Source organism: Saimiri boliviensis, chromosome 2 (genome assembly GCF_048565385.1).
Source record: "Saimiri boliviensis isolate mSaiBol1 chromosome 2, mSaiBol1.pri, whole genome shotgun sequence".
In the NCBI taxonomy this organism is placed as follows: Eukaryota; Metazoa; Chordata; class Mammalia; order Primates; family Cebidae; genus Saimiri; species Saimiri boliviensis.
This window is the reverse complement of record NC_133450.1, coordinates 85,474,944-85,501,651: the sequence shown is the minus strand read 5'-3', so window position 1 is coordinate 85,501,651 and position 26,708 is coordinate 85,474,944. Positions and strand designations below refer to the sequence as shown.

At 43.4% G+C, this 26,708-nt stretch overlaps 2 protein-coding genes across 4 annotated transcripts in view; one reads left to right on the top strand and one right to left on the bottom strand.

Annotated features, from left to right (window-relative positions):
* Positions 1–11,577, top strand: part of ALDH1A2 (aldehyde dehydrogenase 1 family member A2) — a 188,981-nt gene extending 177,404 nt beyond the window's left edge. For all 3 annotated transcript variants that reach the window (XM_074393829.1, XM_003928976.4, XM_010339605.3), the window contains exons 9-13: positions 486–670; positions 2,108–2,272; positions 3,024–3,181; positions 3,475–3,549; positions 9,668–11,577. In XM_074393829.1, the coding sequence (XP_074249930.1) occupies positions 486–670; positions 2,108–2,272; positions 3,024–3,181; positions 3,475–3,549; positions 9,668–9,740 (656 nt within the window). In that variant the 3' untranslated portion in view covers positions 9,741–11,577. The remainder of the gene's footprint in view (positions 1–485; positions 671–2,107; positions 2,273–3,023; positions 3,182–3,474; positions 3,550–9,667) is intronic.
* The window catches only part of POLR2M (RNA polymerase II subunit M), a 296,788-nt gene that overhangs the window by 43,030 nt on the left and 227,050 nt on the right, over positions 1–26,708 (bottom strand). The gene's annotated exons all lie outside the window — the stretch shown is intronic.

Genomic DNA, 26,708 nt, shown 5'->3' with positions numbered 1-26,708 from the left:
TTACCTGTATAAACATCACATTGTGTTTAAAAAACAAAAGCTGCACATTAACATACTGATCTCTCTGAAAACTGCAAAGATCTGGCAACCTGGGCCTCATAATTATGCATGACAACGATAAAATGTGGTGGCTTTCTTAGACTCTCCATTACATTGCTTTACCACGTGGCAGATTCATACCTTTACCTTATATGCCTAGCCCTGTGGTATATTGGGGTTTGAGACTCCTGTTACAGATGAGGTTCAGTCCTTCTATTTGCAGAATAAGAAAGAGACCCAAAGAAGTGAAGTTGTTCAAATTCACATAGCATGTCAGGGTATACTTAGAACCAGAACTAAGTTTCATTCCCAATCCAGTGCTATTCATGGTTATGTCCTGCAGTGAACACATTAGACCTGGGGCTTTGGAGCGGAGAGAGAGGTGACTTCATAGACACGCCCCTCCCCAGGCAAAGCAGTGAGAACATGGCTGTTTCCTCTTGTAGTGGACTATGCTGTGGAGCAGGCTCACCAGGGTGTGTTCTTCAATCAAGGCCAGTGCTGCACTGCAGGGTCTCGAATCTTCGTGGAAGAGTCCATCTATGAGGAGTTTGTGAGGAGAAGCGTGGAGCGGGCCAAGAGGCGCATAGTGGGGAGTCCCTTTGACCCCACCACTGAGCAGGGTCCCCAGGTAGAAAAATCGTAACCATTCCCTTTGTTTACTTAGTCCTTGACTGGCACAGAACTGGACACTCTAGTGGGACCCAACAAAGCAGCGTCTTCCTTTTCTGCTGCCTCCTTTATTCTCCACCCTGTCTTCCTGGCTGGAAATGTAGCCAGAGAGGGATTGCTCATCTCTTATGCTTCTCTTTTCCCTTTCTGAATTTTATCTCTGTATTTATGGGATTACTGTTACTTTAAGGATATTCTGACCTTTGGGACTAAGTTGGAGTCTCTCCGTTCTAAACAAAGCCCTGAATATGAGAAGCTGGGTCTTGACACTAGAAACCAGTCTCAGTCCTTCTAGTCACTGAACTTTAAGGCATCCCTACAGATGCCACAGTCAAGAAGGGTAAATAGCTTTCTTTCCTAGAGCCATGCATCCTTTTACAAGCTGCCAAGGAGTCTCTCCAGCAGCATGAACCACTCTGTACAGATGACTTGAGCTTATGAATGCGCAGGAAAGGAAGGGCTAGCTCACTTCCCTTTTTTTGTATCGTTATTTCTTACTCTTAATGCCTTGTGTACTATAGTGGGGTGGGGAGGGCCACAAAGTCTCTCCCAAGCTGCCAGACTACACTTTTCACCTCTGCAGATTCACCATAATCATCAAGGCATATTTCTAAAGCCAGTTCTGGTTTTAATCTGTAGACGGGGTCTGAGAATTTTTAGAAGGATTCTGTACCAGCTCTTATCTGGGTCTCTAAAGCGTAGGTTTTCCTGGTAAGGGACAACATATCCTCAGTTTAGGGACTATTCAAGAGAAGACTGATGTTCTGGGTGAGCCATTCAAACTTGGGTGAATGTAGGTTTTTGTATTATTTACCACAATAAGTGAATAGCTCTGTCAGTTTTTGGGGGGACGACTGACATTATTATTATTATTTGGACTAGGAAGCTAGTCCTTCACTCTTTACTGTTAATATTTTCCTCCAGAGTTCCTCTAAAAGTGAAAAGGAATTCCTTTAAAAATAAACCGGAAGAAGTTAGGATGTGTACCACTATCTAAAGAGGATATGTACTAATTTTTTGTCTCTTACTGTCAGTACAGCTTGCTAAGTTACTCATTTCATGATAAAAGTCAATTTTTCCTCTTATGAACAATAAATAATAAATTAGCCAGTGTCTCCATTTTGAAACATTTTCTAAATGTTTAGCCAGTACTTCTGATTAGGCAATATCATCAGAGCAGTACATTTACTGCAATCCTCAATATATTAGGATTAACCATACAAAACTGCCAATTTTTTTCTAGGTCAAAAATTGGTAAGTAGCAGCAGTTTTATATAATTTGACTGGGTGTAGTGAAACTTTGAAAAAATCATAAAATGAGAGATTCTCAAGAACCTACTTATTTCCATTTTCATAGAAGGTTGTATTTGGAGTTACTAAGTCATGTCTCCCATAGATCGATAAGAAACAGTACAACAAGATCTTGGAACTCATCCAGAGTGGTGTGGCTGAGGGCGCCAAGCTGGAATGTGGAGGCAAAGGACTGGGCCGAAAGGGGTTTTTCATTGAGCCCACAGTGTTTTCCAACGTCACTGATGATATGCGGATTGCCAAGGAGGAGGTATCAAATATGGTGGTCTTATGAAAGCCACATCTTTCTTGAGATAGTTTCTAGAGGATTTCTAGTAGATGATATTAGAGTTTTAGCTCTTTATATTTTATATATATATATATGTATATATATATACATATATATATATATTCATTTTACAATAATAATAGCCATGGCTATGAAAATTCCAGTTTCAAGAAGAAAATTAAACCAAAAGACAAGCAAGCTGGATGGAGGCCAGGTGACACGCTATGTGCTTGTGATTATTATTAGCCAACAGAACAATCAGAATAGCCTACCACTGGCCTCAACAATAAATTGGCAATAGTTCAGCTATCCTAAATGTAGGTCATTAGGATGTTGACCAGGACACAGAAAACACTGAAGCACCTTCACATCTGTGCAAGAGAGGGATCACGACCAAGTCAGTCAGCAGTCCAGAGCATTCAGTTCTGGAGCAGTGTCTGCAGGATCATGAAGGATGCCACTTTCTCTTCTGTACCTAAAGAAGACACCCCTAGTATATACATAGTGGAATCAAATGATGCCGGAGAGGTTGGGGACATTGGGGATGTTAAACAGACACTAATGTTAGACTCTGTGCATAATCTTATCCTAGGAAAGGTTGGGAGATTTTACGGTTGTGTACTGCTAAACTTAAATGTCATTTAAACAAGGCAGAGTACATTTGCTTTGAAATGTGGAAAACAGGTAATGGAATGACAGAGCAGCCATGTTGAGTCATACTATCTTTTTGCAGATCTTTGGCCCTGTTCAGGAAATTTTGAGATTTAAGACAATGGATGAAGTTATTGAAAGAGCCAATAACTCAGACTTTGGACTGGTAGCAGCCGTCTTTACTAACGACATCAACAAGGCCCTCACAGTGTCTTCTGCAATGCAAGCTGGGACTGTTTGGTAAGATCAGAGTCAGTCTTGTAACACATTCACTGGTGGCATAGGGACCAGGGTGAAATAAACAGGTATGTTCTTGCAAGGATGGGGAATACCAAAAGCAACCAAACTTCACCAGAAAAGGTATACACTCCTTATTGCTTAGATCCAGAAATCAAAAGTAGATTTTAAATTCCAAATTTTTGCTCTGGAACAAAGGAATTTAAAAACAAAACTTCTAAATACCATGCCAGTCAGATTATTTCTGTGTGGGCAGAATTTACATGAACTCACATTACTATGTCTTCTTCTTTCAGGATCAATTGTTACAATGCCCTAAATGCCCAGAGCCCCTTTGGGGGATTCAAGATGTCTGGAAATGGGAGAGAAATGTAAGTCTCAAAGTTGCTGATCTTTGCAGAGAAGTAGATTGCAAATATCAGCACAGAGCAGTATTTAAAAAATATTTTAATTATCTTACACTCATCCATTCATTCAACATTTTGTTGAACACATGTTACTAGAAGCTAAGTACTGCTACATATTATAGAGATGAGTAAGACATAATTTCCTTTCCCAAAGTGAGAATGGAAAAATTAATGTACCATTAATTCCCTGTAATAAAGGCTGTGATAGAAGTATATTAACATTTTGTTAGTACAGAGAAACATTAGTTAATTTTGACTAGTGGGGTCAGAAAAGACTTCAGACAAGAAGTAACATTTTTTCCTGGAAGTAATGCCCAGGGGGGGGAAAAAACACTTTTTCTCCCTTTGAAAGAAGCTGATCCATATTTTCCAAATCCTGTGACTCACAGAGGAAATATGTTTCATGCTCATTCTCTCAGCCGTTAGTGAATGCATGTTTTCTTGAGCAAATGCTTATTAGTTCACAATCTAAGAAGTATTGAGCATAAACTATGTACAAAGCACTACACTTGGTCTGTGGAGCAAGATACAGGCCCTTAAGATATTTAATGTGTTTGTAGGTAAATAAAATGAGTAACATAGAAAGAATCAGAGGAATCACAGAAAAGACTGTCAAGAGATGGAGGAGCTCAGGGATAGGGAAGATCATTGTGCGCTGGAGAAATCAGGGCAATCTTTAGATATGATCTGCTACAGGGATTTGAATCAGACTTTCAAGAAGAGGAACACTTGCATAGAGAAGGGGGATATATTTTCAAGATTGGTGGGCAAACCCAGGTAGCAGTGAGGGAGAGCGAGTATTGTGGGAAAAATAGCTGTAGTGTTTGTGGGAGAAATGCGGTGAAACCACAAGACTAGAGCAGAGGATTTACATATTTCAGATAGTTTCACTGGTAATTTCAAGCTGCCAAGCATGAAGCTATAAAGTGGTTATAGGCTGGAGAATAGAACAGCTTCTAGAATCGCACTCCTTGGATTTGAATCCTGCCACTATTACTACCTGTGCAACCCTGGACAAATTACTTAATCTTGCTAAGCCTCAGTTACTTCATCTATAAGATGGGCATAATTATAGTACCTACCTCAGGGTTGTTGTGAGGATTAATTGTAAGGATTAAGTATGCAAACATCCAACAGAATGTCTGGCAAGCCTTCAAAAAATGTTAGCTGCAATCATCATTATTCATCAAATAGATAAGTGTTCCATAGGTGATACCTGTTTTTCTTAACAAACCTGTAACTCTGGCAGAAGTTTCCCTAAATTTCAGCTGGTGTTACAAACTTATGTTCTGTATCTGGTATGGCAGGGAGAGGATGTTACCACTTGAACCTTTTCTTCCAGCCTCTAGTGCTCCTCACTTATTTAACAGCCTGAACCTATAACCAATCTGCATTTTATTTGTTCAGTTCTTAGTATTCCTTCAGATTTTACAGAGTCTTCACTACTCCAGGTATCTCTTCATTTGCACTGGACCTTAACTTTCTGCTGCTTATTTCATTTCCTTCCTCTATGTCTGTACTCTCCCAACTCTGAAATGCTGGGGGCTGTCACTGGCTCTCAGAATGCTGCTTGCATTGACTGTGTTGTTTTAGATTGTTAACAGGGTGGATCATTAGCATAAAATATACTTTCAGTGAATAATTGCTCATTGATGGAGCCTAATCCCAGGCTAACCCATGGTCCCTCATTGTGGTCAGGATTGTGATATTAGCTGACTCTAGTTTATTCCCATCAGAAATATTCTCCTTGCCCAGAAAGATGGTCCGGGAGACCATTTGGCTCTGTCTGAACTTCACGTAACAGTGCCCAAGAGATAGAACAACCATTTTTCTCTACTTGTTTTGCAGGCACTATGGTGATTTGACATTCACAGTGCAGTTAAAGAGTAATTAGGAGGGGGTGTTCTTTGATGAGACCCACTACATCTTGTCTAGATTGCATGGTTCTTTGTCTCTACTTACTCCCAAAACATGTTTTCTCTTTCTTACATCACTCAGAGTGACAGGAAATGTTTCAAATAAAAGAATCTGCCCTGTGTTGGTTCCCAACTCTTCCAACTGATTTGATACAGCCCCAGAAACTCCACGTAACCCTCCATGTAGACAGAATTGTTTATCTCATGGCCTGCAAACTCCATGCAGCTTTGGTCCCTGACACCTCCCTGTCCACCCCTAAGAGGAGCAGAGACTTTAAGTGGCACTTCCAGAAACATCTGGAAACTCTAAGGAGGGCTGACTTAGCCCATGAGGTCTACCCACAGAGAGCTGCAGGGAGGGCTGCCCTCCACAGGTTATCTGATGGACTGCCCTCTTAATTTTCAGGCTCAGAGACTTGAGTTGAGCTTGTCTCAGGTCCTCCTGCTCAGCTAATTCCATCTGTTTCACTTTTTCTGTCCTTTTCCTCACTTCCTCATCAAACTCCCCTGAGATGAGAGGTGGCACAGCGCAAGCCATAAAACGTCACAAACTGAGGGGATGGAAACCATGCTGTGAACCTCGGCATTTTAAAAACTCAGGACGCTGGCTTTGAAAATGAGAAGCATTGTTAGATACTCTAATTCAGGGCTTGTCAAGTTTGTGTGTGTGTGCGCGCACGTGCATGCATACATACAAAGAAGTCACCTGCAGTCTGGGTGATGGTTTTCTTAAGCATGCATATCTAGGGACACACTCTCAGAGATTCTGAGTTAATGGATCAGTGCTAAGACCCAGGACATGCGTTTTTAACAAGCTTCCAGAATGACTACAGTATAGATCACTGCCCAGGACCCAGAGAGAAGCACCCCTAGTCCAGCAGGGCTTTCCACTGTATCACACACCCAAACCCTGGGATCCTGCAGTCACATTTGAAAGCAACCTGCCTTCCAGTAACTCACTCCCACCCTCCCTCTCAGTCCCCACCATCTGCAAGCTCCGCTGATGCAGGTGATCTGGGGACCTTCCTCTGAGAAATGCTGCTGCAAGCCAAGTAAAAGAGCAGGAAAAAAAAAAAAAAAAATATATATATATATATATATATATATATATATATATATATATATATATATATATAAAACCCTAAACAGAAACACTTACTTATTTTATGGGTAAGTCTGAGTGATTCCTACAAGGCTGGCCAAGAGCCAGCAAAACTGACAAGTTACCTTATTTATGTCTAGGCATGCCAAGTTGGATTTATCTTAGGGACTGGAACCTAGTCTGCTGAGGAGCAGGAATCTAGGCTTCTAAATGTGACTGTGCCTGGACATATCCGGCTGTGAAAGTGACCATGCAGAGAGATTGGGATGCATCAGTAATGACATGCATACCTTTTGTACATCAGTGGGCTTCTTCCCTGTTATCTGTATGTGCCACAAAATTTGACTGGAGTAAACAAATTTGAGACAGCAACCCTGAAACAAGATGGTGAAATTGCTTAAGAAACCAAACTTCAGGGCTCAGTGACCTTTGAGCAGCGTGTCCCAGAGTGTGACCCAAATGACCATCTGTTTTACAGTCTCCTGATCCCTCCCCAGAGCTTCTGAAACCAAATTATGGGGTGGGAGTAGTGTTCAGAAGATACTTCTGTGTGCTGAGGTTCAGGAACTACTGCTGGAGAGATGACTGGGCACCACGAGGATGGCTGACACTCAGCTGGCATCCTTCAGCTGGTTAATGGCAGAACTGAGTGGACACTCCTGTCTCTGACCGCAGCCACGGTGCTCTTTTTCTCCTCCATGCCTCCTCAGGCATGCTGCTATGAGACCTCTCACTGGCTTTTCTTGATGTTCTGGGTCCATAGCAGTTGTTTTGATAGCAGATTTGAGTCCACTTCTCTGTCTCCAAACATAGAGTGTACATAGATCACTGCCCAGGACCCAGAGAGGAGCACCTCCGGTTTAGCAGGGTTTTCCATTGCATCACACACCCAAACACTGGGATCCAGGGTCTCACTTGAAAGCAACCATAATTGCAAGGTTTCTGACTCTGTAGACTTCCTTACATTTCTCACAACCTAGTTAGAGAGCCACATGGGAGTGAAGTGTGGCTCGGGGCCTGCCCTAATAAGTGCGTGCACAAACCGGGAAACAAGAAGGGAGTAAACTCACTTCAAACGGGACACACATGGTGTCCGTGATGAAGAGACACATTCAGAATTGCCCAAGGACAGGAAAATGACCAGAGAGCGCCAGGGCTGAGCTGGTAATAAAGAGACTTCGAGCCTGGATGGAGTTAATGAGAGAGACACGCAAAGAGTGGGGCAATTTCAGCTGGTTTCTCTCATTCCTCTAAGCGAAATGAACTATACCGACAAGCGAACAGCATGCTTGCCCTGGTCTCCCCTTGGTTGCTGTCTCGTCTCTGTCAGCTCAGGTACCCATGGTGCTCAGAGGAGCTGCTGGCAAAACCACTGGAGCCTTATATAGGCCATGGTGGCTCCTGAAAGGAACCCAAAATCATTAACAGCAGGTCTGTCTGGTAAAGCCCAGTCACAGTGACTCTATACCTTTTAAAACTGACTGACTTTCTTAATCATTTAATCCTTTCCTATTCAAGTATATCTCCTAAGTGTTCTTTTGTTTTTCCCTGATCTAGAAGCTATGACAGAGATATGACAACACGGTGGAACTAGAGAAGGGTGAATAGGAAGCTCTTCCTTTCTCCCTCCTTCCCTCCCTCCCTCCTCTCCTTCCTTCGTTGGTCATCAGGTTCCTCCTTTGTGTCTACTCTTGTAGGCTATGCTACACCCTATGTTTGGTGGAAGACTAAAAGCAAAATCGGTAGGATACAACTGATCCTACTGATTTGGTGGGGGAGACAGAGATTGTCAAGCTTCTCATCCTCCCAGTGTGTTAAGTGTGGTGGCTGAAGTGTGAACAAGGGGCTCTGTGAACAGAGAGGTGGAAAGAGGAGTTCCTCCTGAGGCTGTTGGGAAAAGCATCACCAAAGAGTGACTTTCAAAAGAAGAGAAGAAAACAAGTTGTTATTTTAAACAAACAGATTTAGGAGAACATACTTGATTTTATAATGACATAGATCAAAGGAAAAAAGGCACTTAAACAATGTGAAAAGATCAAGAGAACAGAGGAGAGATGTGGAAGAGAAGGAGCACTGTGGTAAGCACACAGGGACGGAACACATGTGACCCGCTCCCACCCTCCCTGTCAGTCCCCGCCACCTGCAAGCTCCTCAGAGGCTGAAACCAGCTATTTCGTTTTGCTTGCCCCAACCCCAGCACCATGCTGCCTGTGGTAATAGCTCAATAAATGTTTGTTGATTGAATGAATGGCAATCTTTGATCCCTGACCAGGATCCCAGAAGGGAAGTAGCTGAAGGAGAATCTGGGAGAGGTGGGGAAGACTGCTAACACTTCCCAATTCTTTTTTAATCAGTGATTCTTATTTCCTGACTATATCCCCTGACCTGATATGGGCTATGGACCATAATTATTCAGGAGTAGATTTTTAAGGTATTGCAGATGACTTGTGCTTTTTATGGTAGGCCATTAGGTGTTCATTCCTGTTCATTAAATCTTAGGAACAATAAAAAGGAATCTAGAACCTTTCCTTTCAGTTAAAGTGGGTTAGATCTTTAAGTAAGCTATCACAACAAAGACATCCAGAGGGTGGCCAGTAGCAGAAAAAAGGGTTTTGTGGAGAGGAAATCATACCACTGTCCCAAAGAACTCATACTCAACCAGTGCTGCCTTGTGGGGAAAAGCATGGCCAAGACATTCAGAGACCTGGGCCTGGTCCCTCTGCTGGCCACAGCACTTGGCTTCTGAGCACAGCCCCAGGTTGTCTGTGTGCCCTCTGGCCTAGGCCGACATTAATTCTCCGAGTAGGTGAGAGTTACTGCTTTTCTGTGCAGCATTATGAAACCAAATCACCTTTTAACTTTAAAATCTAGTGACTACTCATGACGTGACAGTTTCTCTGACCCTCAGGAAGGCTGGGTTGCCCATATATGAAGAATTTTTACATGAACACCCCAGGACTTGCTGTTTGCAGGTGATAAACTGCAGCTCCCCAGGACTCCTGCTGCACTCACATACAGCTCCCTGGGCTTCTGGTATCTAATATTGCCCATTTCTGTGTTTCAGGGGGGAATTCGGCTTGCGAGAGTACTCAGAAGTAAAGACTGTGACAGTAAAGATCCCCCAGAAGAACTCCTAAGAAGGCCCAGAAGGAAGATGAAGCCCAGCCTGCACGTCTGTCCCTCTCTGCTTTCTCTGTAGGATCCAGCTCTCAGGAATACAAAGTTGAGCCACGGTCTTTATTTAAAGATTGAAATAACATGTAGGCCAGGCAGGTCACTGCACAACTAAAGCAAACCAGTTGGGTACAGTTTCCTGGCACTCTGTAAGGGGTCACCTTAATGATACCAAATATTGGGCAAAGTGGGATAAAGGTAAGAGGAGGAGCTAGCAGACACAGCCAGTATCTCTTTCTGGAGCACAGGATGAAATAAGGGAGGTGTATTGTTTGATGCCTTTATCACAAAGAACTTTCCTCTTAAGGAAAGGTGACCTTTCTACTTTCTTCATTTTCTTCCTTCCATGCCCTCCCCACTCACCCACCCCTCCCTCTCTTCCAGTGAGATCTCAGCTGAGCTAAGTTTGGGGCAGATGTTTGGGCCGTGAACAATTTTCCAAGGTTTTAAAGCCAAATTACCATTTCATGTTACCCATTTCTTCAAAGCAAAACATGAAATGGTTTTAGTTAAGAGTCAGACCAGAATGAAAATGCCAGGAGCTGGTCCACTACAGATGTAATAAGAACCTAGGATATTACTGACCCAATCTGGTTTTCTTACATCCATAAATAACATGAATGAAAAAAGATTGGGACAATAGAGACTGGAAGTCATCACGTGTAGTTCACAGCTTCTGAGCTTGCTACACAGTTTTGGGGGTGGGGTGTGTGTGTGTGTGTGTGTGTGTGTGTTTGTGCGTATGTGTGTGTGTGTGTGTCTGTATACTGGATTCCTTCTTGGCTATTCTGGATAAGGCAAGGGGTGAGCTGTTTTTTATAGCCAGATAAGATCTTTTCTAAAGTTTATCATAGAACCAACCAAAAACAATTCGAGTAGGCTCAAGAATTTGATAATGCTGGCTTCCTTGCAGACATAATTCAGTTGCTAATAGTGGGCAACAATTATTAAATGAGTTATTTCTGTAGTCGGAATCTGTAGCTTCTTTTGAACCCCAGCTCCCTACACCAATACCTGCTACTCCAGTGCTGTGGGTGTGATTTTGATCTATCACACTTTACCAACGTGCCCTACATCTACTGGCAGAGACCTTGGAAAATCTGGCCAAGCTTAGGGGTTTCCTTTTCCATTTGCTGAGTTCCATTGTTCCAGGACTGCCTTGCTCCACTGAGCTCCTCTGTCACACCCAGTGGCTCATCCACTATGCCATTCTTGCCCCTCACTGAGCAGGCAGTGGCCTACAGCCTGGGGGAAGTAAAGCAGGCCCACCTCCCTTTGTTACCAACTACATGCTCTTCTTCTGCTTTCCAGCGACTCCACCAGTTTGATGTGGGACATATTAGCTTCCTTTCCTTCTTCCATCTTTCCACCTGCCAAATCCAATCCAGTTTCTAACCTAGATGCAGATCATTTATTTCAAAGTACCAAACATAATCTAGAGTATGTGGAATATGGGCAACATATATATAGCCTTCCGTATGTAACGATTTTCTGCTTCCTAACCATACCAATGTTCTAACTCTTACCTAACCATGATGTTTTCAAGTCTCTACTTGCTGTTACTTACAAACGACAGTGCGTTCAGCAGCCCGATGCTTTGAGCCCTGACCAATGCCACGTTTCTGAGTTCTCCAAGTGAATGCCACCCTCCTCCTCCAGCATGTGTCCAAGTGGGCATAGCCACTAACCAACTAGTTACCTTTGGACTGCAATATAAAATGTGAAAATGAAGATTTATTTCTTTTAATTTACTTAAAAAAAGAAACCTCTGTGCTAGCAATAAAGCATTTATATTGTGTACTCCTTGGGACTGTTTGGCTGCGTTTCCAGGTCTTTGTGTCATACTGAGTATATCTGGGTCCTTCCCTCAGCTGCTGGGCTTTTCAGTTATGTTGCTCTCTTGGGTTACTGAGCAGAAGCCTGCAAGGGTGTTTTTACAGAATTTGCTAAAGTAAACAAAAACCTTATTGTTCAGTACTATTTAAAAATCTGTGTGCACGTATAGTTTGCCTGGCATGTATGTAAGTATAACCATGTCTGAAATACATGAAATGACAAAGTTTGCTTTAGAATAGTCTCCCATGAAAATCAAAACACAGAGGAGTCTGTAGGGTCTGTTTTCACAAACGTGGACTACACACCACGAGCTCACAGTGACAGCATTTCACAGTAGCTTTATTATTTACCAAAATGAAATGAAGTCAAAGGCTGATAACTTGATGAAATATGTGTGCAGCTGTAAAAAGCAATCTGTAAATGGTGACTATCCTACTACCAAGACCAAGCTTGTTTTCTCTCCATGTGTTGTCAGAGTTAAGCTTTTGAGAAGTGGATCCTGCCCTTTAGAATTGCACCTCTCCCCACCTTTCCTTCCACCCCTTAGAATCTCCACCCAAGTTCTGATCCAGTGAGACAAAAACTAAACCTAATGACTTAGCCCCAGAGCAGGTCTCGTGTGAGGGAAGAGATGCATTGCTGCGGACTGCGGTTCACTGCTCTGTTTTGCCGGTAGCGTAGCTTTCAGAAGAACAGATAGAGCGTGGGAGATTTGCAGCCCCTGCGGCACCAAATGGAACTCTGAAATATAACATGTGGGAATCCCCGAGAATCCACCTCATGTTCTGTCCATTGAGCCACCAGGAAGAAAATGAGAAAGGCCTGGACATGAAGTTATCATTTGACAGTCTTTTAGAAAAGGGTACCATTGTTGCATGTATAGATAGCAGGAATCTGGATCAGATAGACATGTGAAAGCATTTCTGATAAAAGGAATCCCCCACAAAGACACAGATGAGGCCAAGCTCAGCTGCCTTATGTGATAGTGAGGAGATGGGCTGGCAAGAGCAGGCATTGCATGCTGGGAACTGATGAAAGTCTTAGGTTAGCCAGGGGCGTCCCCTTGTAACGTAATAAAAAACAGACACCCGTGGGCTTTGAGTTGGAACGTAATGGAAGCAGTGGTTGGAGTACACTGGTCTGGAGCAAAGTAGATGAAGGAGACTGATGACAGTTTGTCTGCCATAAAACTATGGATGGCATAATACTATGCAGGATGGAAGAGGAAGGAAACAAAGCAATAGAGAAGTCACCAGAACTTGAGGAATGAACACGAAAGGATGAAAGGATTACGTTTATTGACCAGGGCAAGTAGGAAAATGGTAATTCCACTGCCAAGGAAGGTAAATTAAAAATGAAACGCAGTTTTGGGGAGAGATCTTGACTTCAGGCTTTGGAGATGTAAACTGTGGGGTGATGAAGGGACATGGAGATAGAAATCTCAAGCAGGCAACTGGAGATAGGAAATTCAGACTTGGCTCAGGTGGACCAGACTCTCATAAACATAAAAGTGATTGCTATAGATCCAGAGAGAGTGATAATAAAACCAAAACCAGGGCCAGGGAGAAAAAGCCCAGCAAAAGAACGGGAGGCTGTAGTCAGAGAATAGAAGGGAAGCTCTGCAGGTGTTAACACCCCAGAAACAAGGGAGAGAAGTCCGGGAGCATGGGCAGCAAAGGGTAGAGAAGACAAGGGTGGTGTGCGGAGCCCGTGTGTTAGGGGCTTTGGATCCCTCTCGATGAAGTAGAAGCTGATGTGTGTGTTAGCTGGAGGGATGATGGCAGTGCCCTACTCTTCAGCCGTGAGCCATGTGGCCTCCCGCATGCTCAAGGACAGCCCCCGCAGTAGCAGGCCCTGAGCCTTCCCAGAGATTCCCCCACCACCTGCCAGGACATGTGGAGTATCTGCTCTCTTTTACTCTCCACCTGATAACTCTTGCCCACTCAGAACCCCACAGGGTGGAGAGGAGCTCAGGGTTGTTCAAGGCCTCATGAATTAGAAGAAGTGAGAGCTTTGAGTAGCTGGGGCAGGAGGTAACTGGTCTCAGAATACGTGTTAAAGAGTGAGGAGATTTAGGAAGGTGTGAAAAGGATGAATACAAGATGGCTAAGGAAAAAATCTCGATGCAGACTCTGCTAGTTCTGAATTGGTGACATTCTTGGCGGGGGAGCGGGGGAGGAGGGAAGGTGTAGCCAAAACAGAAATGCCCATTCATTGCCAGTTGTATGTATTAACATAGTCATTTATTTTAGTTTTTCTGTTGGTGGACTAATAATTCAGAAATATTAAAATCGGTCATAAGAATGCTTAAAAGGTAAGAATAGTAATAAAAACAAATTCCCATGAAATAAAAGTGAGTATTAAAAAAAAAATGAGTATGGGAAACTAATGAAATCAGAATGGGGCTAGAAAAGTACAGACGACACGGTCTGATCACGCTGCTTCTGCGGCCCTGCTGCCTAATGAGGGAACGCTGACACTGCATACCCTGTGATCCCAAGAAACGAACTTCCTCTTCCACCTTCCCTCCCTCCGCAAATGTTTATTCTGCTAGTCACTGGCACAGGTGCTGGGAATACAAAGCAGGACATACATGGCTATCACCCTTGTAAATCACATAGTCTAAGGCCATATATAAGCAATAATCTATATAAGCAATAATCAGCAGCTTCCCTGGCCATCTCACTGTACCTCCTTTCCGTGCACAGACACCAAAGGTATGGAAGAGTAACGTGGTACCTTTCCTAGGTCGGCTGAGTGGGTAATCCAGAGTGACAACTTTGCCCTTGGCATCAGCTGACTAGCAGTGTGCCAGAGCGAAAAGCACGCTGTATCAGAGAAAGAAGTGTAATCAGAGGTCCTCACTTAGTGTCTCTTAGCGACCATTTACAAGACATATGTCTTAACTTCCACTGCTTCCTTTGTAGGATCAAGATGGTCATGCCTGTGCTACCTGCTTCACAGAGGTGTGTGGGGTTTACGCGACATAGTAGATGACAGTTCTTCAGTTGGTCTGAGACATGTATGTACACACACAACTGCAAACAACTATAGAAACCAAAAGCACAATGCTCTTAGACGTTTTGCAGTCAGTCTGCAGGACGTCCACATTCACTTCTCACATAGTGTTTAGGCCTTCATGTAGACCCAGACTCTAGGATAGTTTCCTGTGGGTTTCCAGGGAGGCTTCCTTGCCTGGTGGCCAGACCTCATCTTGAATACCTCAAGCCAGCTAGGGGCCAGAGGGGTGCATGCAGCTGTGACTTTCTTCCAAGCTTCAGTCCTGTACATTCAACACATTGTTCAGACCCTCTATAGAGCAATAATCTGGCCTGTAGCCCTGGCCACACTGTCTGTGCCACCCAGTATGTCTTATACAGCAACTGCTCATCCGTGGGACCAGCTGGGAGTGAGAGCATGGGAAAGTCCACTCTGGAACGGCGTGAAGCCCTCTTCCTCAACATGTACACTGTCTAATTTTCACTTGGTTATTGGCCAGCTTAAAAGGAAGACCAGCTTGCCATTTAGCCTTTGATGTGAAACTGCTGGGATAATGTTTCCTTTGGCCATTTATCTATGTAGCAAGGAGGAACCTGAAACCAGCGCAGCCTGCCCCCGCTCCTGATGGAGCATGCGCACCTCTTAATGGTTTCAAGGTCTTTTGGCCTTGCTCTTTTTGTTTGTTTCTCTAGAGCAATCCCTGTCCTTATCCTGGTGAAATAAATAGACATTATCAAGTCTATTGAGTTGCCCGATTTCTTCTACAACATGGTTTCTCCAGTGTGTTTTCAGAAAGGTGCCTCTGGTTTCCTATTTTAGAGTCTAGGCAAGATAAAATCAAACCAACTCAGGCAATCCTAAGCTGGAAAGAGAAGGGACCCCTCTTACCCCACCTGCAGCCACACATGGGGTTTCTAGGACCCTGGGAAAACCTCTTTCTAATTGCAGACAGACACATCCAATTTATGGACCAATAATGTAGTACCTTTCCCCAGTTTCTCTTGGCTGTAAATTTAAAGTGACAGCTTTCAAGACTGCCACTGCGGGTAGCTGAGTAGCAAGGAACAAGAACCCGTAGTGCTGTCTGGCTTGCCAGAGCTTGGCACATCCAAGGGGAAGGTCTGTTTGTTCAACAGTGGAGGCCCCGTCTCCATTTCCCAAGTTAGGTTCATTCATAAACAACACAGGATTCGTGTAAAATGGAATAAAATCCAGATGCCACTTGTTAATACAATTAGCTCATGCTCCCTGGTGGCCTTGGGGAGGTGTAATGCCCACAAACATTCTCAGAGCCTGCAACAGTGTCCACTCCCAGCCCTGAGCTATGTGTACCAAGGCGGGTGGGAATAAGGGCTTGTCAGGCCAAGGCTGGGGAACAGGTGTGTTTGGAGGGGATGGCCACCCCTTGTCACATGTCTACTCTTTGATGCTTTGATCTGACATGCTCTAATTCCAGAAAGGGAAGCTTGTCAGTAACATCAAGACCTCCTCCAATGGGCAAACGAGCAGAATTCCAAGGTGCTCCATCACTTACCAGCTGTATACCCTTGGAAAATTAGCCTTCCAAACCCTCAATTTTCTCACCTATAAAATGGGGTGATAAAATTACCTGCCTTCACTGTTACCATGAGGGCAGAACAAGAATGTGCTTAAAGTACTTAACAGCCCCCACTGTAAGAGCTTAAACAAATGGGAGCAATTAATGAAAATGAATAAATAAATCTGTAGTCCCAAAGAGGCTGTATATCTCAACCTCTGTGATCTACCTTGGGGTCACTTTCTATATGGAAGCCAGGCAGGAAGACACCTACCTGAAGGTAGACTTAGAGACGGTGGGACTGGAGTCAGTAACTAGGTGAATGCTAAGAGGCTGGAAAGATAATGACCATTTAAAAATTACATGTCTATGCCCAGAAAGTTCTGCTCCACCTACTGAGTCACTGAGATCCAGAGAATTTTTCGACAGAAGATGTTGGGCTGGCTCCTATCTGTTTAAATGAACAGATAGATAGCAAGAATGGGCAAGGGATAAATTGGTGAGGCCAGCAAATACCACCTTACAGGGGGGCTTTGCCAGCTTGTGCTGAATAAATGTTAGCTGTAATATGATGATGATGATGATGATGATGATGATGATGATGATGATGATGATGATTGTTGTTGTCTTTATCCTGATCACCAAGCTCAAGGAACATGGTGGCTTTTGGACTGGGAGGGAAATGACTTGCCTGGTTTGCTATTTAAATGGAACCACAGCGGTCCTCTGGGTGACAAGAATGCCTCTGGAAGAACAACATTATGCAAAGGCCTCTCAGCTCCCCAAAGCTGCAAGAAGAGCAGGGGCTGTCCTGGCCAGATGCTGAAAGCAGGAGCCCTCTGCCAGACAGGGGCTGAATTAAAGTCCGCTCTGCCTCAAGGGCAGCAGAGAGAAAACGGGGAAAATGCTCAGAACAGTTCTGTTGCTTGTTTGTTCTGTTCCATTCCCACAAGAAACTGTTATTCTTGCAAACTAGATACAAGGCTTGCCCACAAGACCAACTGATAACCTTTTACAAACCTAGGAAAATAAACTCGCCCTGGAAACCCACTCAATCCTGAGGTCTCAGCTTGGGGCGTGATGACCCAGGATTCTGATTTGGCTTTTTTATTATCCCTTTTCTTCTCTCTTAAAGATAACAAGTAAAGTAATGTGAAACGCCACATACATATTGGAAACACTTGTCATTTTTTTCCACTTACCCTGAGCGATATCAAGGACCGCAATAAATAAGCCTGTCAGTAATTCTTGTCAGGAAACTAAACCACAGTTTTTAGTCTTGCCTATTCAACACATTGTTCAGAAATGTTTTGGTAACCTTTAAAAGCTCTACTCCAAGAGAGGTTCCCATACCCTCCAGGACAATTCTTTCCTATTTCAAAGGTCACTGACAGTTTGGGAGATGTGCTTATTTACATGGGTTTGAGTCATGCATCCAGGTCCTCAGCTGAGGAGGCAGGAAGGCACAATGCTCGTGAGGAAAAAGTGCTCCACAGAGCCATCAAATGGGGTGGTCCCAGCCCTCCCGAGAGGAACGGAAAGCCTGTGTGGTGTTGGCCACAGCTGCCCACTAGGGAGGGCTCACCCGTGTGTGGGGCTCCACTCAGAGTGCACCCGGGGTGAGACGATCTAAAGTGATGAGCGCAGGCGCCCAGCTCCATGGAAAGGCTGTGTACAACCAGGAAAGAGGCAAGTTTGTCCCCAGGGCCCCAGCCTGCCAGATAGGGTCCTCTCATCCCTGTCTAAACCTGCTCATGGCTGAGACTTCAACGGGTATTTGTACACTCATGTTCACAATAGCCAAAAGTGTCCACGAACAGATGAATGACTAAACAAAATGTGGTGTGTGTGTGTGTGTGTATATATTTGCATATATATACATAATTTCTTGTGTATTCCTTTTATTTTAGTGAGTCCCAAGCTACTCTTCCTTCTTCTGATCAAAACTGAAAATGCACTGAATGGTTCCCTTGGCCACCCACCTAATGCCGACATGGCTGAAACCATGCTTTTGGTGCTCAGAGCTACACACACCAGACACACTCTCACCCCCACCACACACGCAACCCCCACACACACTGCCAAATACCATACACACACACCATATACCACACACACACCCCCAACACCACACACCACACACCCTCCCCAAACACCAAACACACACCACACACCGAACCCACACACACACCCGCAAACACTACACACACACACCACACACCCAAACACCACACACACAACCGACACACACACCCACAAACACTACACACACACCCACAAACACCACACAACCCAAATACACCCCCCAAACACATGCAATACATACATACCATACACACAATTGTTTTTATATATGTATATATACACAATTATGTATTATGTATATATTATTACATAACATACTAACATATAAACGTTTTAAGCCTAAAAATGAAGGAAATCCTGTCACATGCTACAACATGAGTGAACTTTTAAGACATGCTACATGAAACAAGCCTGTCACAAAAAGACAAATATTGTATAATTTCACTTATGTAAGGCACTACTTCTGTAAGATGCCACTTAGATGAAGTGCCTACCGTAGTCAAATTCATAGAGACAGAACACAGAATGGTGGGAAAGGGAATAGGTATTAGTGTTATTAATGGCTGTGGAGTTTCACATAGGAAAGATGAAAAAGTTCTAGAGAGAGAGACGATGGTGACATCAACAGTGTGAATGTGCTAAATGTCACAGAACTATGCACCTAAAAACTGTTAAAATGGAAAATTTTATGTTTTATACATTGTACCACAATAAAATTTTTTAAACCTGCTCACAAAAAGATTTGAAAAATTTATATATACTCAGAGTATATGGCTGATAAGACTTAAAGTAACATCTGTGTCTTACATTTTAGTAGGAGAGAAGCCTTAAATCAAGGCCCCCTGTCCTAGTTGGTATAGTAGGGACTGCAAGGAAATGAAAAATAGAGGATGTCTTATTGACCATCCCTTCCTTTGACACATATCTTGCTTTCCTGCCTCTACAAGAGCAGAAATTACGAGGGATCAGGCATATCTGTGCTAAAATACAGCTTTCCATGGTGGGTTCTCTCCAATTCTAAGAGGCCATTTTTTTTTCTTATTTAGCTTATATTTGGTCACTGCTACTCTTCTTTCTTCTGATCAAAACTGAAATTGCCCTGAATAATTCCTTTTGTTGCCCACCCAATCCAAAAACAGCTAAAATCATACTCCTGGTGCTCAGAGTTACAAAATTTTCAGTGTTGCCAGGAACTGTTTTCCAAAAGGATGAGTATATCTTCCTATCATTTAAAATACAGATTGAAATGGAAAAGAAATATTTAGGTGGGGATTATATATAGAATTCTGACAAGTAAAGGAGGCCTTAGAGGTTTGTCTTAGTCCATTTTGTGTTGCTAAAACAGAATATCAAAAACTGGGTGAGTTACAAACCTGAGAAGTTGGCCCACTGTTCTGGAGGCTGGGAAGTCCAAGAACATGGCACTGGCACCTGGTGAGGGCCTTCATGCTGCATCATCTCATGGCAGAAGGCAAAAGGGCAAGAGAGGCCAAGAGCAAACAAGCAAGAGAGGCAAGAGAGGGCTAAACTTGCTGTTGTAACAAACCCATTCCCATGATAACATTAATGCATTCATGGGGGCAGAGCCCTCAAGACTTAAATGCCTCTTAAATACCTCACTTCTCAACACTGTTGCTTTGGGGCTTCCATTTTCAACACATGAACTTTGAGGGACACATTCAAACCATACCTGGGGACCTTTCAGATTATTCAGTCTAATATCCTCATTTTACAGATGCAGAAAATGAGCCAAAATGAATTCCACAGGATAAACCTTTACATCCAGGTCTTGGGACTTAAGTCCAGTGCTTTTTCTCCTCTGACGTCTGGGGCAGAATTTTGGGAAAACTGCTGTACTACTGAATCGCCTATATTACTTGACAGAAGTAAAGCACAGTTGTTAATTGTACATGGATCCAGAAAGCTTCATGAAGTGTCTTTTAGTAAAGTACATTAGCTCATTAGTACCCACTAAACACATCATCACTCTGTTTGCCAGATTCGCTTGAAGAAAGCAGGCTTTGAAGGCCAAGGGACCTGGGGCAAGAAGTAGAATTAAAATACAAAGATGCTGGGGGCTGCAGTGACGTGAGGGTGAGGGTTTTTATAGTTTGGAAATCTGGCATTGAAAACCTAGATTTTATTTGCTATTCTGTTTCTCAGAAACTCTATGACTTGGCTTAGTCAGTGTTCCTCTCACAGCTCAGTCTTCTTATCTGTAAAATACAGGGGTCCTGAGCAGGGAGGGAATAGCTGTCTTTAAGGGCAGTGGTTCTTGAATCTGGCATCAGAATCACTTTGGATAATTGATTAAATATGGTGGTCCCATTTCCTCTCTGAATACTCTGATTCAACTGGACTGCAGTAAGCCCAGAAATTTGTATTTGTTGTTGTTCTTATTTTAAATGTGAATTAGTTTAAATTTGTTAACTGCATGCATTAGGTTGAAAATTCTAAAAAATAAAATAAAATAAAGTATGTACTGAAAAATTTCCTTCCAATCCCTTATCCTCATGTCTCAGTCCTCAGAAACAAATAAGATTATCTGTTTCTTGGTATCTTTCCAAACATGTCAAGTACATGTGTAACATATAGCACCAGTGCTGGGCTCAAGACAGGCATTATGGGGTCCTCTAGGGTCTCCTTATCTTAGGGATGGGAGAGCTGAGGCTTTGGATTTTGGGAAATGACCGCAGATCATGTATGCAGTGCTCTTAGTTCTGTGCTTGGTGTGGCCTAGGGGCCCAGCTTGTGTTGGCTGTTGTCATCTTGCTGAAGGCCTGTGCCATTCTGGGACTGGAGGGCTGTGGTTCCATTCACCCCCAGACCCTCTCTCCTCCTGCAGGGGGAAAGTAGAATTCTTTTTCTGGCGTGGAACTGTGCCCCAGGAAGGGCTTCTCCCAAGCCCAGAACCTGCCCACAGAGGCTCGGGGTTGCTGGATGAATGGCCCTGGGGACCCCCAGGTGCTGCCTCAGAAGGGGAAACTGTCGAGGTAAATGTGTGTCTTCGCTGGTCCCTCTGGGAAGATGCAAGCCCTGCCCTGTTGATTGCCTCTTTCGTTACTGCCTCTGTCCTTTGCAGCATCAAACAAAAAGACAGTTTTCCAAAGTTGACCGATTTCATACCTGAAAGACTGCCCCAGAAAAGGAGCTGGGGATTCTAGAGAGCAAAGGCCCTTCATTCCTGATATTTGAGTCAGTAATGGCCATAAAGATCTTCTATTAATGGTCCCAGCAACCCTTCATTTCCACATACTCCTATCCTTAGCTAATAAATAACACAATGAAGCTTCACCAGGGGTCTGGTTTTGGACAAATTATCTTTTCAACACTTGGATCAGTTTTCTTCATAGCTTGGTTGTTTCCTGTTTCTTAACATCCAATTGGCTTGCTTTGGAGCTGGACATGAGTACGGGCTTTGTGTGCAAGCGTATGAAGAATTCCTTTGCATTTCTTAAGATTCGGTATTCTTCACTCTAGTGCTCCCAGAGGGGCAGCTTGATGTGGTGGGAGGGCCCTTGACTAGGAGTCAGGCATCTGGGTTCTGCTCCCAGCTGTGTGTTGACTCCACACCCTCGAACAAGTGACTTAAACTTCAGAATTAGCTTCCTCTTCTCAACATCCTTTGCATTTGTGAATTTTCTTTATATTACATGGTTCTACTGAGAGCTCAACCGTGTCCTGGGTGAAAGATATGATTAATCCCTGTTTTGCTGATGGAAGCTGAGATTTGAGAGGCTATCAGAACTGGCAGTGCAGAAACTAGAATCTTCTTTCAGACCTTGGGGTAGGACATCAGTAGAGGTGATGGACCCCCAGTCTGCAGCCCCTGCTGAACCACTCCTCACTGTCCACTCCTCTCCTTTTCAACTCCAGCTAAGCCACTTGGTATCATGCCCACTCTGCTCACTAGTGTGTACCTCCACACTTTTCCAGCTTCCCTTTGTCATTCTTTCATTCATGCTTTCAGCAACAATGAACTGTCCCATGCTCAGTGTTGGGCATTGCACTAAGTCACAGACTACCTAGTGAACAAGAAGTACTGGTGCTTGAAGCTCCCCGCCTATGTGGGAGACAGAGAAATAAATACGTCACTATACTATCACCTATAATATAATATCACTATAATATCATATGATAAGTACAGGAAGAAGAGACCCTAGAGTAGAAAGACAGAGGAAGAAAGGAATACATTCTGATGGTGAGAAGGGGCAGGGGGGATTTTTTAAAGGAACTTTCATAGAGACTCTGACATTAAAGTTTCTTAATACCTCTCTGCTTCCAAAAAGTACATTAGAAGGGTGGATGGAGAAAAGCAGTCAGAAAAAGAGAGCATTATTATTATGTAGCCTACAATATATCAGGCACTTTTAATTTGCTCAGTGGCATACAGCTAGGAGAGTCAAATGTATGCCCAAAGCCCAGAATCTTACTTAACCCTGGCTGACTCCCTCTGTGATAGCTTCTAGAAAACAATGTAGATAGAAGTAACAAAAGACAACAGAAAGTACATGGAATAAACTTCAAGGGGAAGAATCTATCCATCAACCAAAGTAGATCCATGACCGTGCATAAGAAAAGTAGTGAGGTACTTGCAGGGCCTTGAAGAGTGACTGAGAAAGGGAGAAAAGGGGACCAGTAGTCTGTTCTGAAAACAATTGGAAATGATGAGTGTACTGCTCTCCTCTGAGCTTCTGAATGGAATGTGCAAGGAGGTGGCTGGGGCATGATCTGGAAGAGAGGCTCCTGAAGATTGCTCAACACTAGGATTTACTTTTTTTGCTCTATGACCTTAAGACTGATTTCTAACATGGCTTCTCTAGTGTAGCAGGCTGGCCAGTGGACTGAAAGCTGCTCTGCTGGAATCCACAAGGAGCAGTAACGGTGAGGAACAGGAAACCCACTACAGGGCAGGGTAGGTTTGCAGGATCTAGCCAGACAGCTCTGAACCCAGGATCAGGGTGGGGCAAGGAGAGGGGTAGAAAGACCTCCCAAGGATCCTGAAGACGACAGATCCCCTGACAGCCACTGACGGCAGACAAGTACAACTCTGCCTGCTAGAGACATGACCTTTCATCTCAACAATTCCTAGCACCTCCATGTGATACAGCACTCTGAACAAGACTTGGCTCCTGTCTTCAAGTGGCTTGTGGCTTGACTTGTTCTGCCTGGGCTTGCTTGCATAGTACCGCACCAAACAGCATTGATGGAAAGTAGATGAGAACTTACCGGTTGAATTAAAGAGTTTATATTCTTAGTCTATTATAAAATGATCTGAGGTTTGAAACGTAATCCTTGCATTTGGTCAAGTGGGATCATTACACTAGACAAAGGTCAAGAGTGGTAGTAAGACTGGGACTGGAGTCATACAGGCAAGCTTCAGATTCTGGCTCTGCCATTTATGTGGGACTCGGGTTACGGTGCTTGTCTTTTGCCTCTCATTTTCCTTTACTATAAAACTGAGAGGGAGAGTAATACATAGTTTGCAGTGCTAGTTTGACAATGTATTCCAATACCTAGAACATGGTATTCAGTTCATAAGCAGTTTTTTGTTGTTTGTTTGTTTGTTTGTTTGTTTGAGTCAGAGTCTCACTCTGTAACCCAGGCTGGAGTGCAATGGTGTGGTCTCGGCTCACTGCAACCTCCACCTCCCCGGTTCAAGTGATTTTCCTTTCTCACCTCCCCAAGTAAGCGAGACCACAGGAGCCCACCACCACGCCTGGCTAATTTTTGTATTTTCTTTTTAGTGGAGATGGGGTTTCACCATGGCATTCTTTAAAAATAAGCACACAACAGATATGAGAAAATATTTGCAATACATTAATAAGCAAATTATCAGGATCCAGAGTATATAAAGAGCTCCTAGAAATTAAGAAGAAAAAGACAAGCCAAAAGAAAACTGGGCAAAGAATATGAATAAATAATTCAAAGAAAAATGAATATAAGCAACCAGTAAACATAATAAAAGTTTCTTAACCTTACTAGTAGTCACAGCAGTACAGATTCACAATCATGAGATGCCACTCAAATTTTTAAAATAAAATATAAAGCTCTACCATAAAATAAACTACATTTATTGACTCTTTTCCATGTACCAGGAAGAGTGAGGATGATTAGTTTCTAACATAACGGTTAGATGAAGACGACTTGTTGCACAAAAATATTTAAAGCATGATACCATGTAAGTTAAAAATGCACATGAACAGTGGGTGGCCAAGATGGCCGACTAGAAGTGGCTACTGTGCACAGCTCTCATGGAGAGAAACAAGACAGGACAAGTACAGCACCTTCAACTGAAACATCCAGGTGCACACACTGGGACTAATCAAGGAAACAACCTGACCTACGGAGAATAGACAAAAGCAAGGCAGGATAACAGCCCACCCAGAAGCAACACAGAGCCAGGGGAACTTCTCTTGTCCAGGGAGGCAGTAAGTTCATGTGTGACCCTGAGAACCCTTGATTTTCTCATGGATCTTTGCAACTCTCAGGTCAGGAGATCCCCTCGCGAACCCACTCCACCAGGGCCTTCAGTCTGATACACAGAGCTATGTGGAGACTTGGGAGAGCATCTGCCTAGGCACACACAAAGACCCAGAAGCCTTGGACACCTGAGCTTTCCAGGCTTCCCAGCAAAAGTAGCTAGCTGCATCTCCAGCAAAGTGAGAGGTTAGAACCTGGTATATATCCCTAGGAAAGGGGCTGAATCCAGGGAACTGAGCAGCAACAGTCTGCAGGCCTCACTTCCACAGCACCTCACAGGAGAAGACCCACTGGTTTGGAATTCTAGCCAGCCACTGGTAGCAGTGTTGTACCTCCCTGAGACAGAGCTCTCAGGGGGAGAAGTGGGCCACCATCTTCGCTGTTTGGGTGACTTAGCCATCCAGCCTTCAGGCTTTGGAGAGTCCAGGCCAACTGGGGGTGGAAGCAGGCTACCAGTACAGCACAGCTGCTCTACAAAAACATGGCCAGACTGCTTTTATAAGCAGGTCCCCAACACCATTCCTCCTCACTAGGCAAGACCTTCCAACCAGGTCTCCAGTCACCTCCTACAGGTGTGCTCAGGCCAGCAACAGAGTCATACCTCCCTGGGACAGAGCTCTCAGAGAGAGGGGCAGGCCTCTATTTTTGCTGTTTCATAGCCTTTACTGTTGATACCTCCCAGTACTAGAAAATCCAAGGTGACTAGGGACTGGGGCAGGCTCCAAGTATACTGCAGCAGCCCCACAGAACAGTAGCCAGACTGTTAGGTGAATCAGTAATAAATAGTCTATCAACCAAAAACAGCTCTGGACATGATGGATTCACTGGTGAATTCTACCAGATGTACAAAGAAGTGCTGGTGTCATTCCTACTGAAACTATTCCAAAAAATCAAGGAGGATACACTCTTCCATAACTCATTCCATGACACCAGAATCATCCTGATATCAAAACCTGGCAAAGACAAAACAAAAACAAAAACAAACGAAGGAAACTTCAGACCAATATCCTTGATGAACATCTATGTAAAAATACTCAGCAAAAGACAACGTGAATCTAGCAGCACATCAAAAAGCTAAGCAACCATGATCAAGTAGGCTTTATCCCTGGGATGCAAGATTGGTTTAACATATGCAAATCAATAAATGTAATTCATCACATAAACAGAACTAAACACAAAAATCACATGGCTATCTCAATAGATGCAGAAAAAGCTTGTGATAAAATTCAACACCTCCTTGTGTTAGAAACTCTGAATAAACTAGGTATTGAAGGAACATATATCAAAATACTAAGAGCCATCTATGACAAACCCACAGTCAACATCATACTGAGTGGGAAAAAGCTGGAAGTATTCTCCTTGAACACCTGCACAAGAGAAGAGAGCCTCTCTCACCACTCCTATTCAACATAGTATTGGAAGTCCTAGCCTGAACAATCAGGCAAGAGAAAAAAATAAAGGATATCCAAGTAGGAAGAGAGGAATTCAAACTACCCCTGATTTCAGACAACATGATTCTATAGGTAGAAGACCCCCTAGTCTTGGCCTTTGGCTGATAAACAAATTGGCTGATAAACAAGCTCCTTCAGCTGCTAAACAACTTCAGCAAATTTTCAGAATACAAAATCAATGTACAAAAATCACTAACATTCCTGTACACCAAAAACAGCCAATCCAAGAGTCAAATATGACAGGCAATCCCATTCACAATTGCCACAAAAATAATAAAATAGGAATACAGTTAACAGAGAGGTGAAAAATCATTATAATGAGAATTACCAAACACTGCTCAAAGAAATCAGAGGAGAAGACACAGACAAATGGAAAACATCCCATGCTCATGGATAGGAAGAATCAATATTGTCAAATGGCCATACTGCCCAAAGCAATCTATAAATTCAATGTTATTTTTATCAGTCTACCATTGGCATTCTTCACAGACCTGGAAAAAGCTATTTTAAAATTCTTACGGAACCAAAAAAGAGCCCAA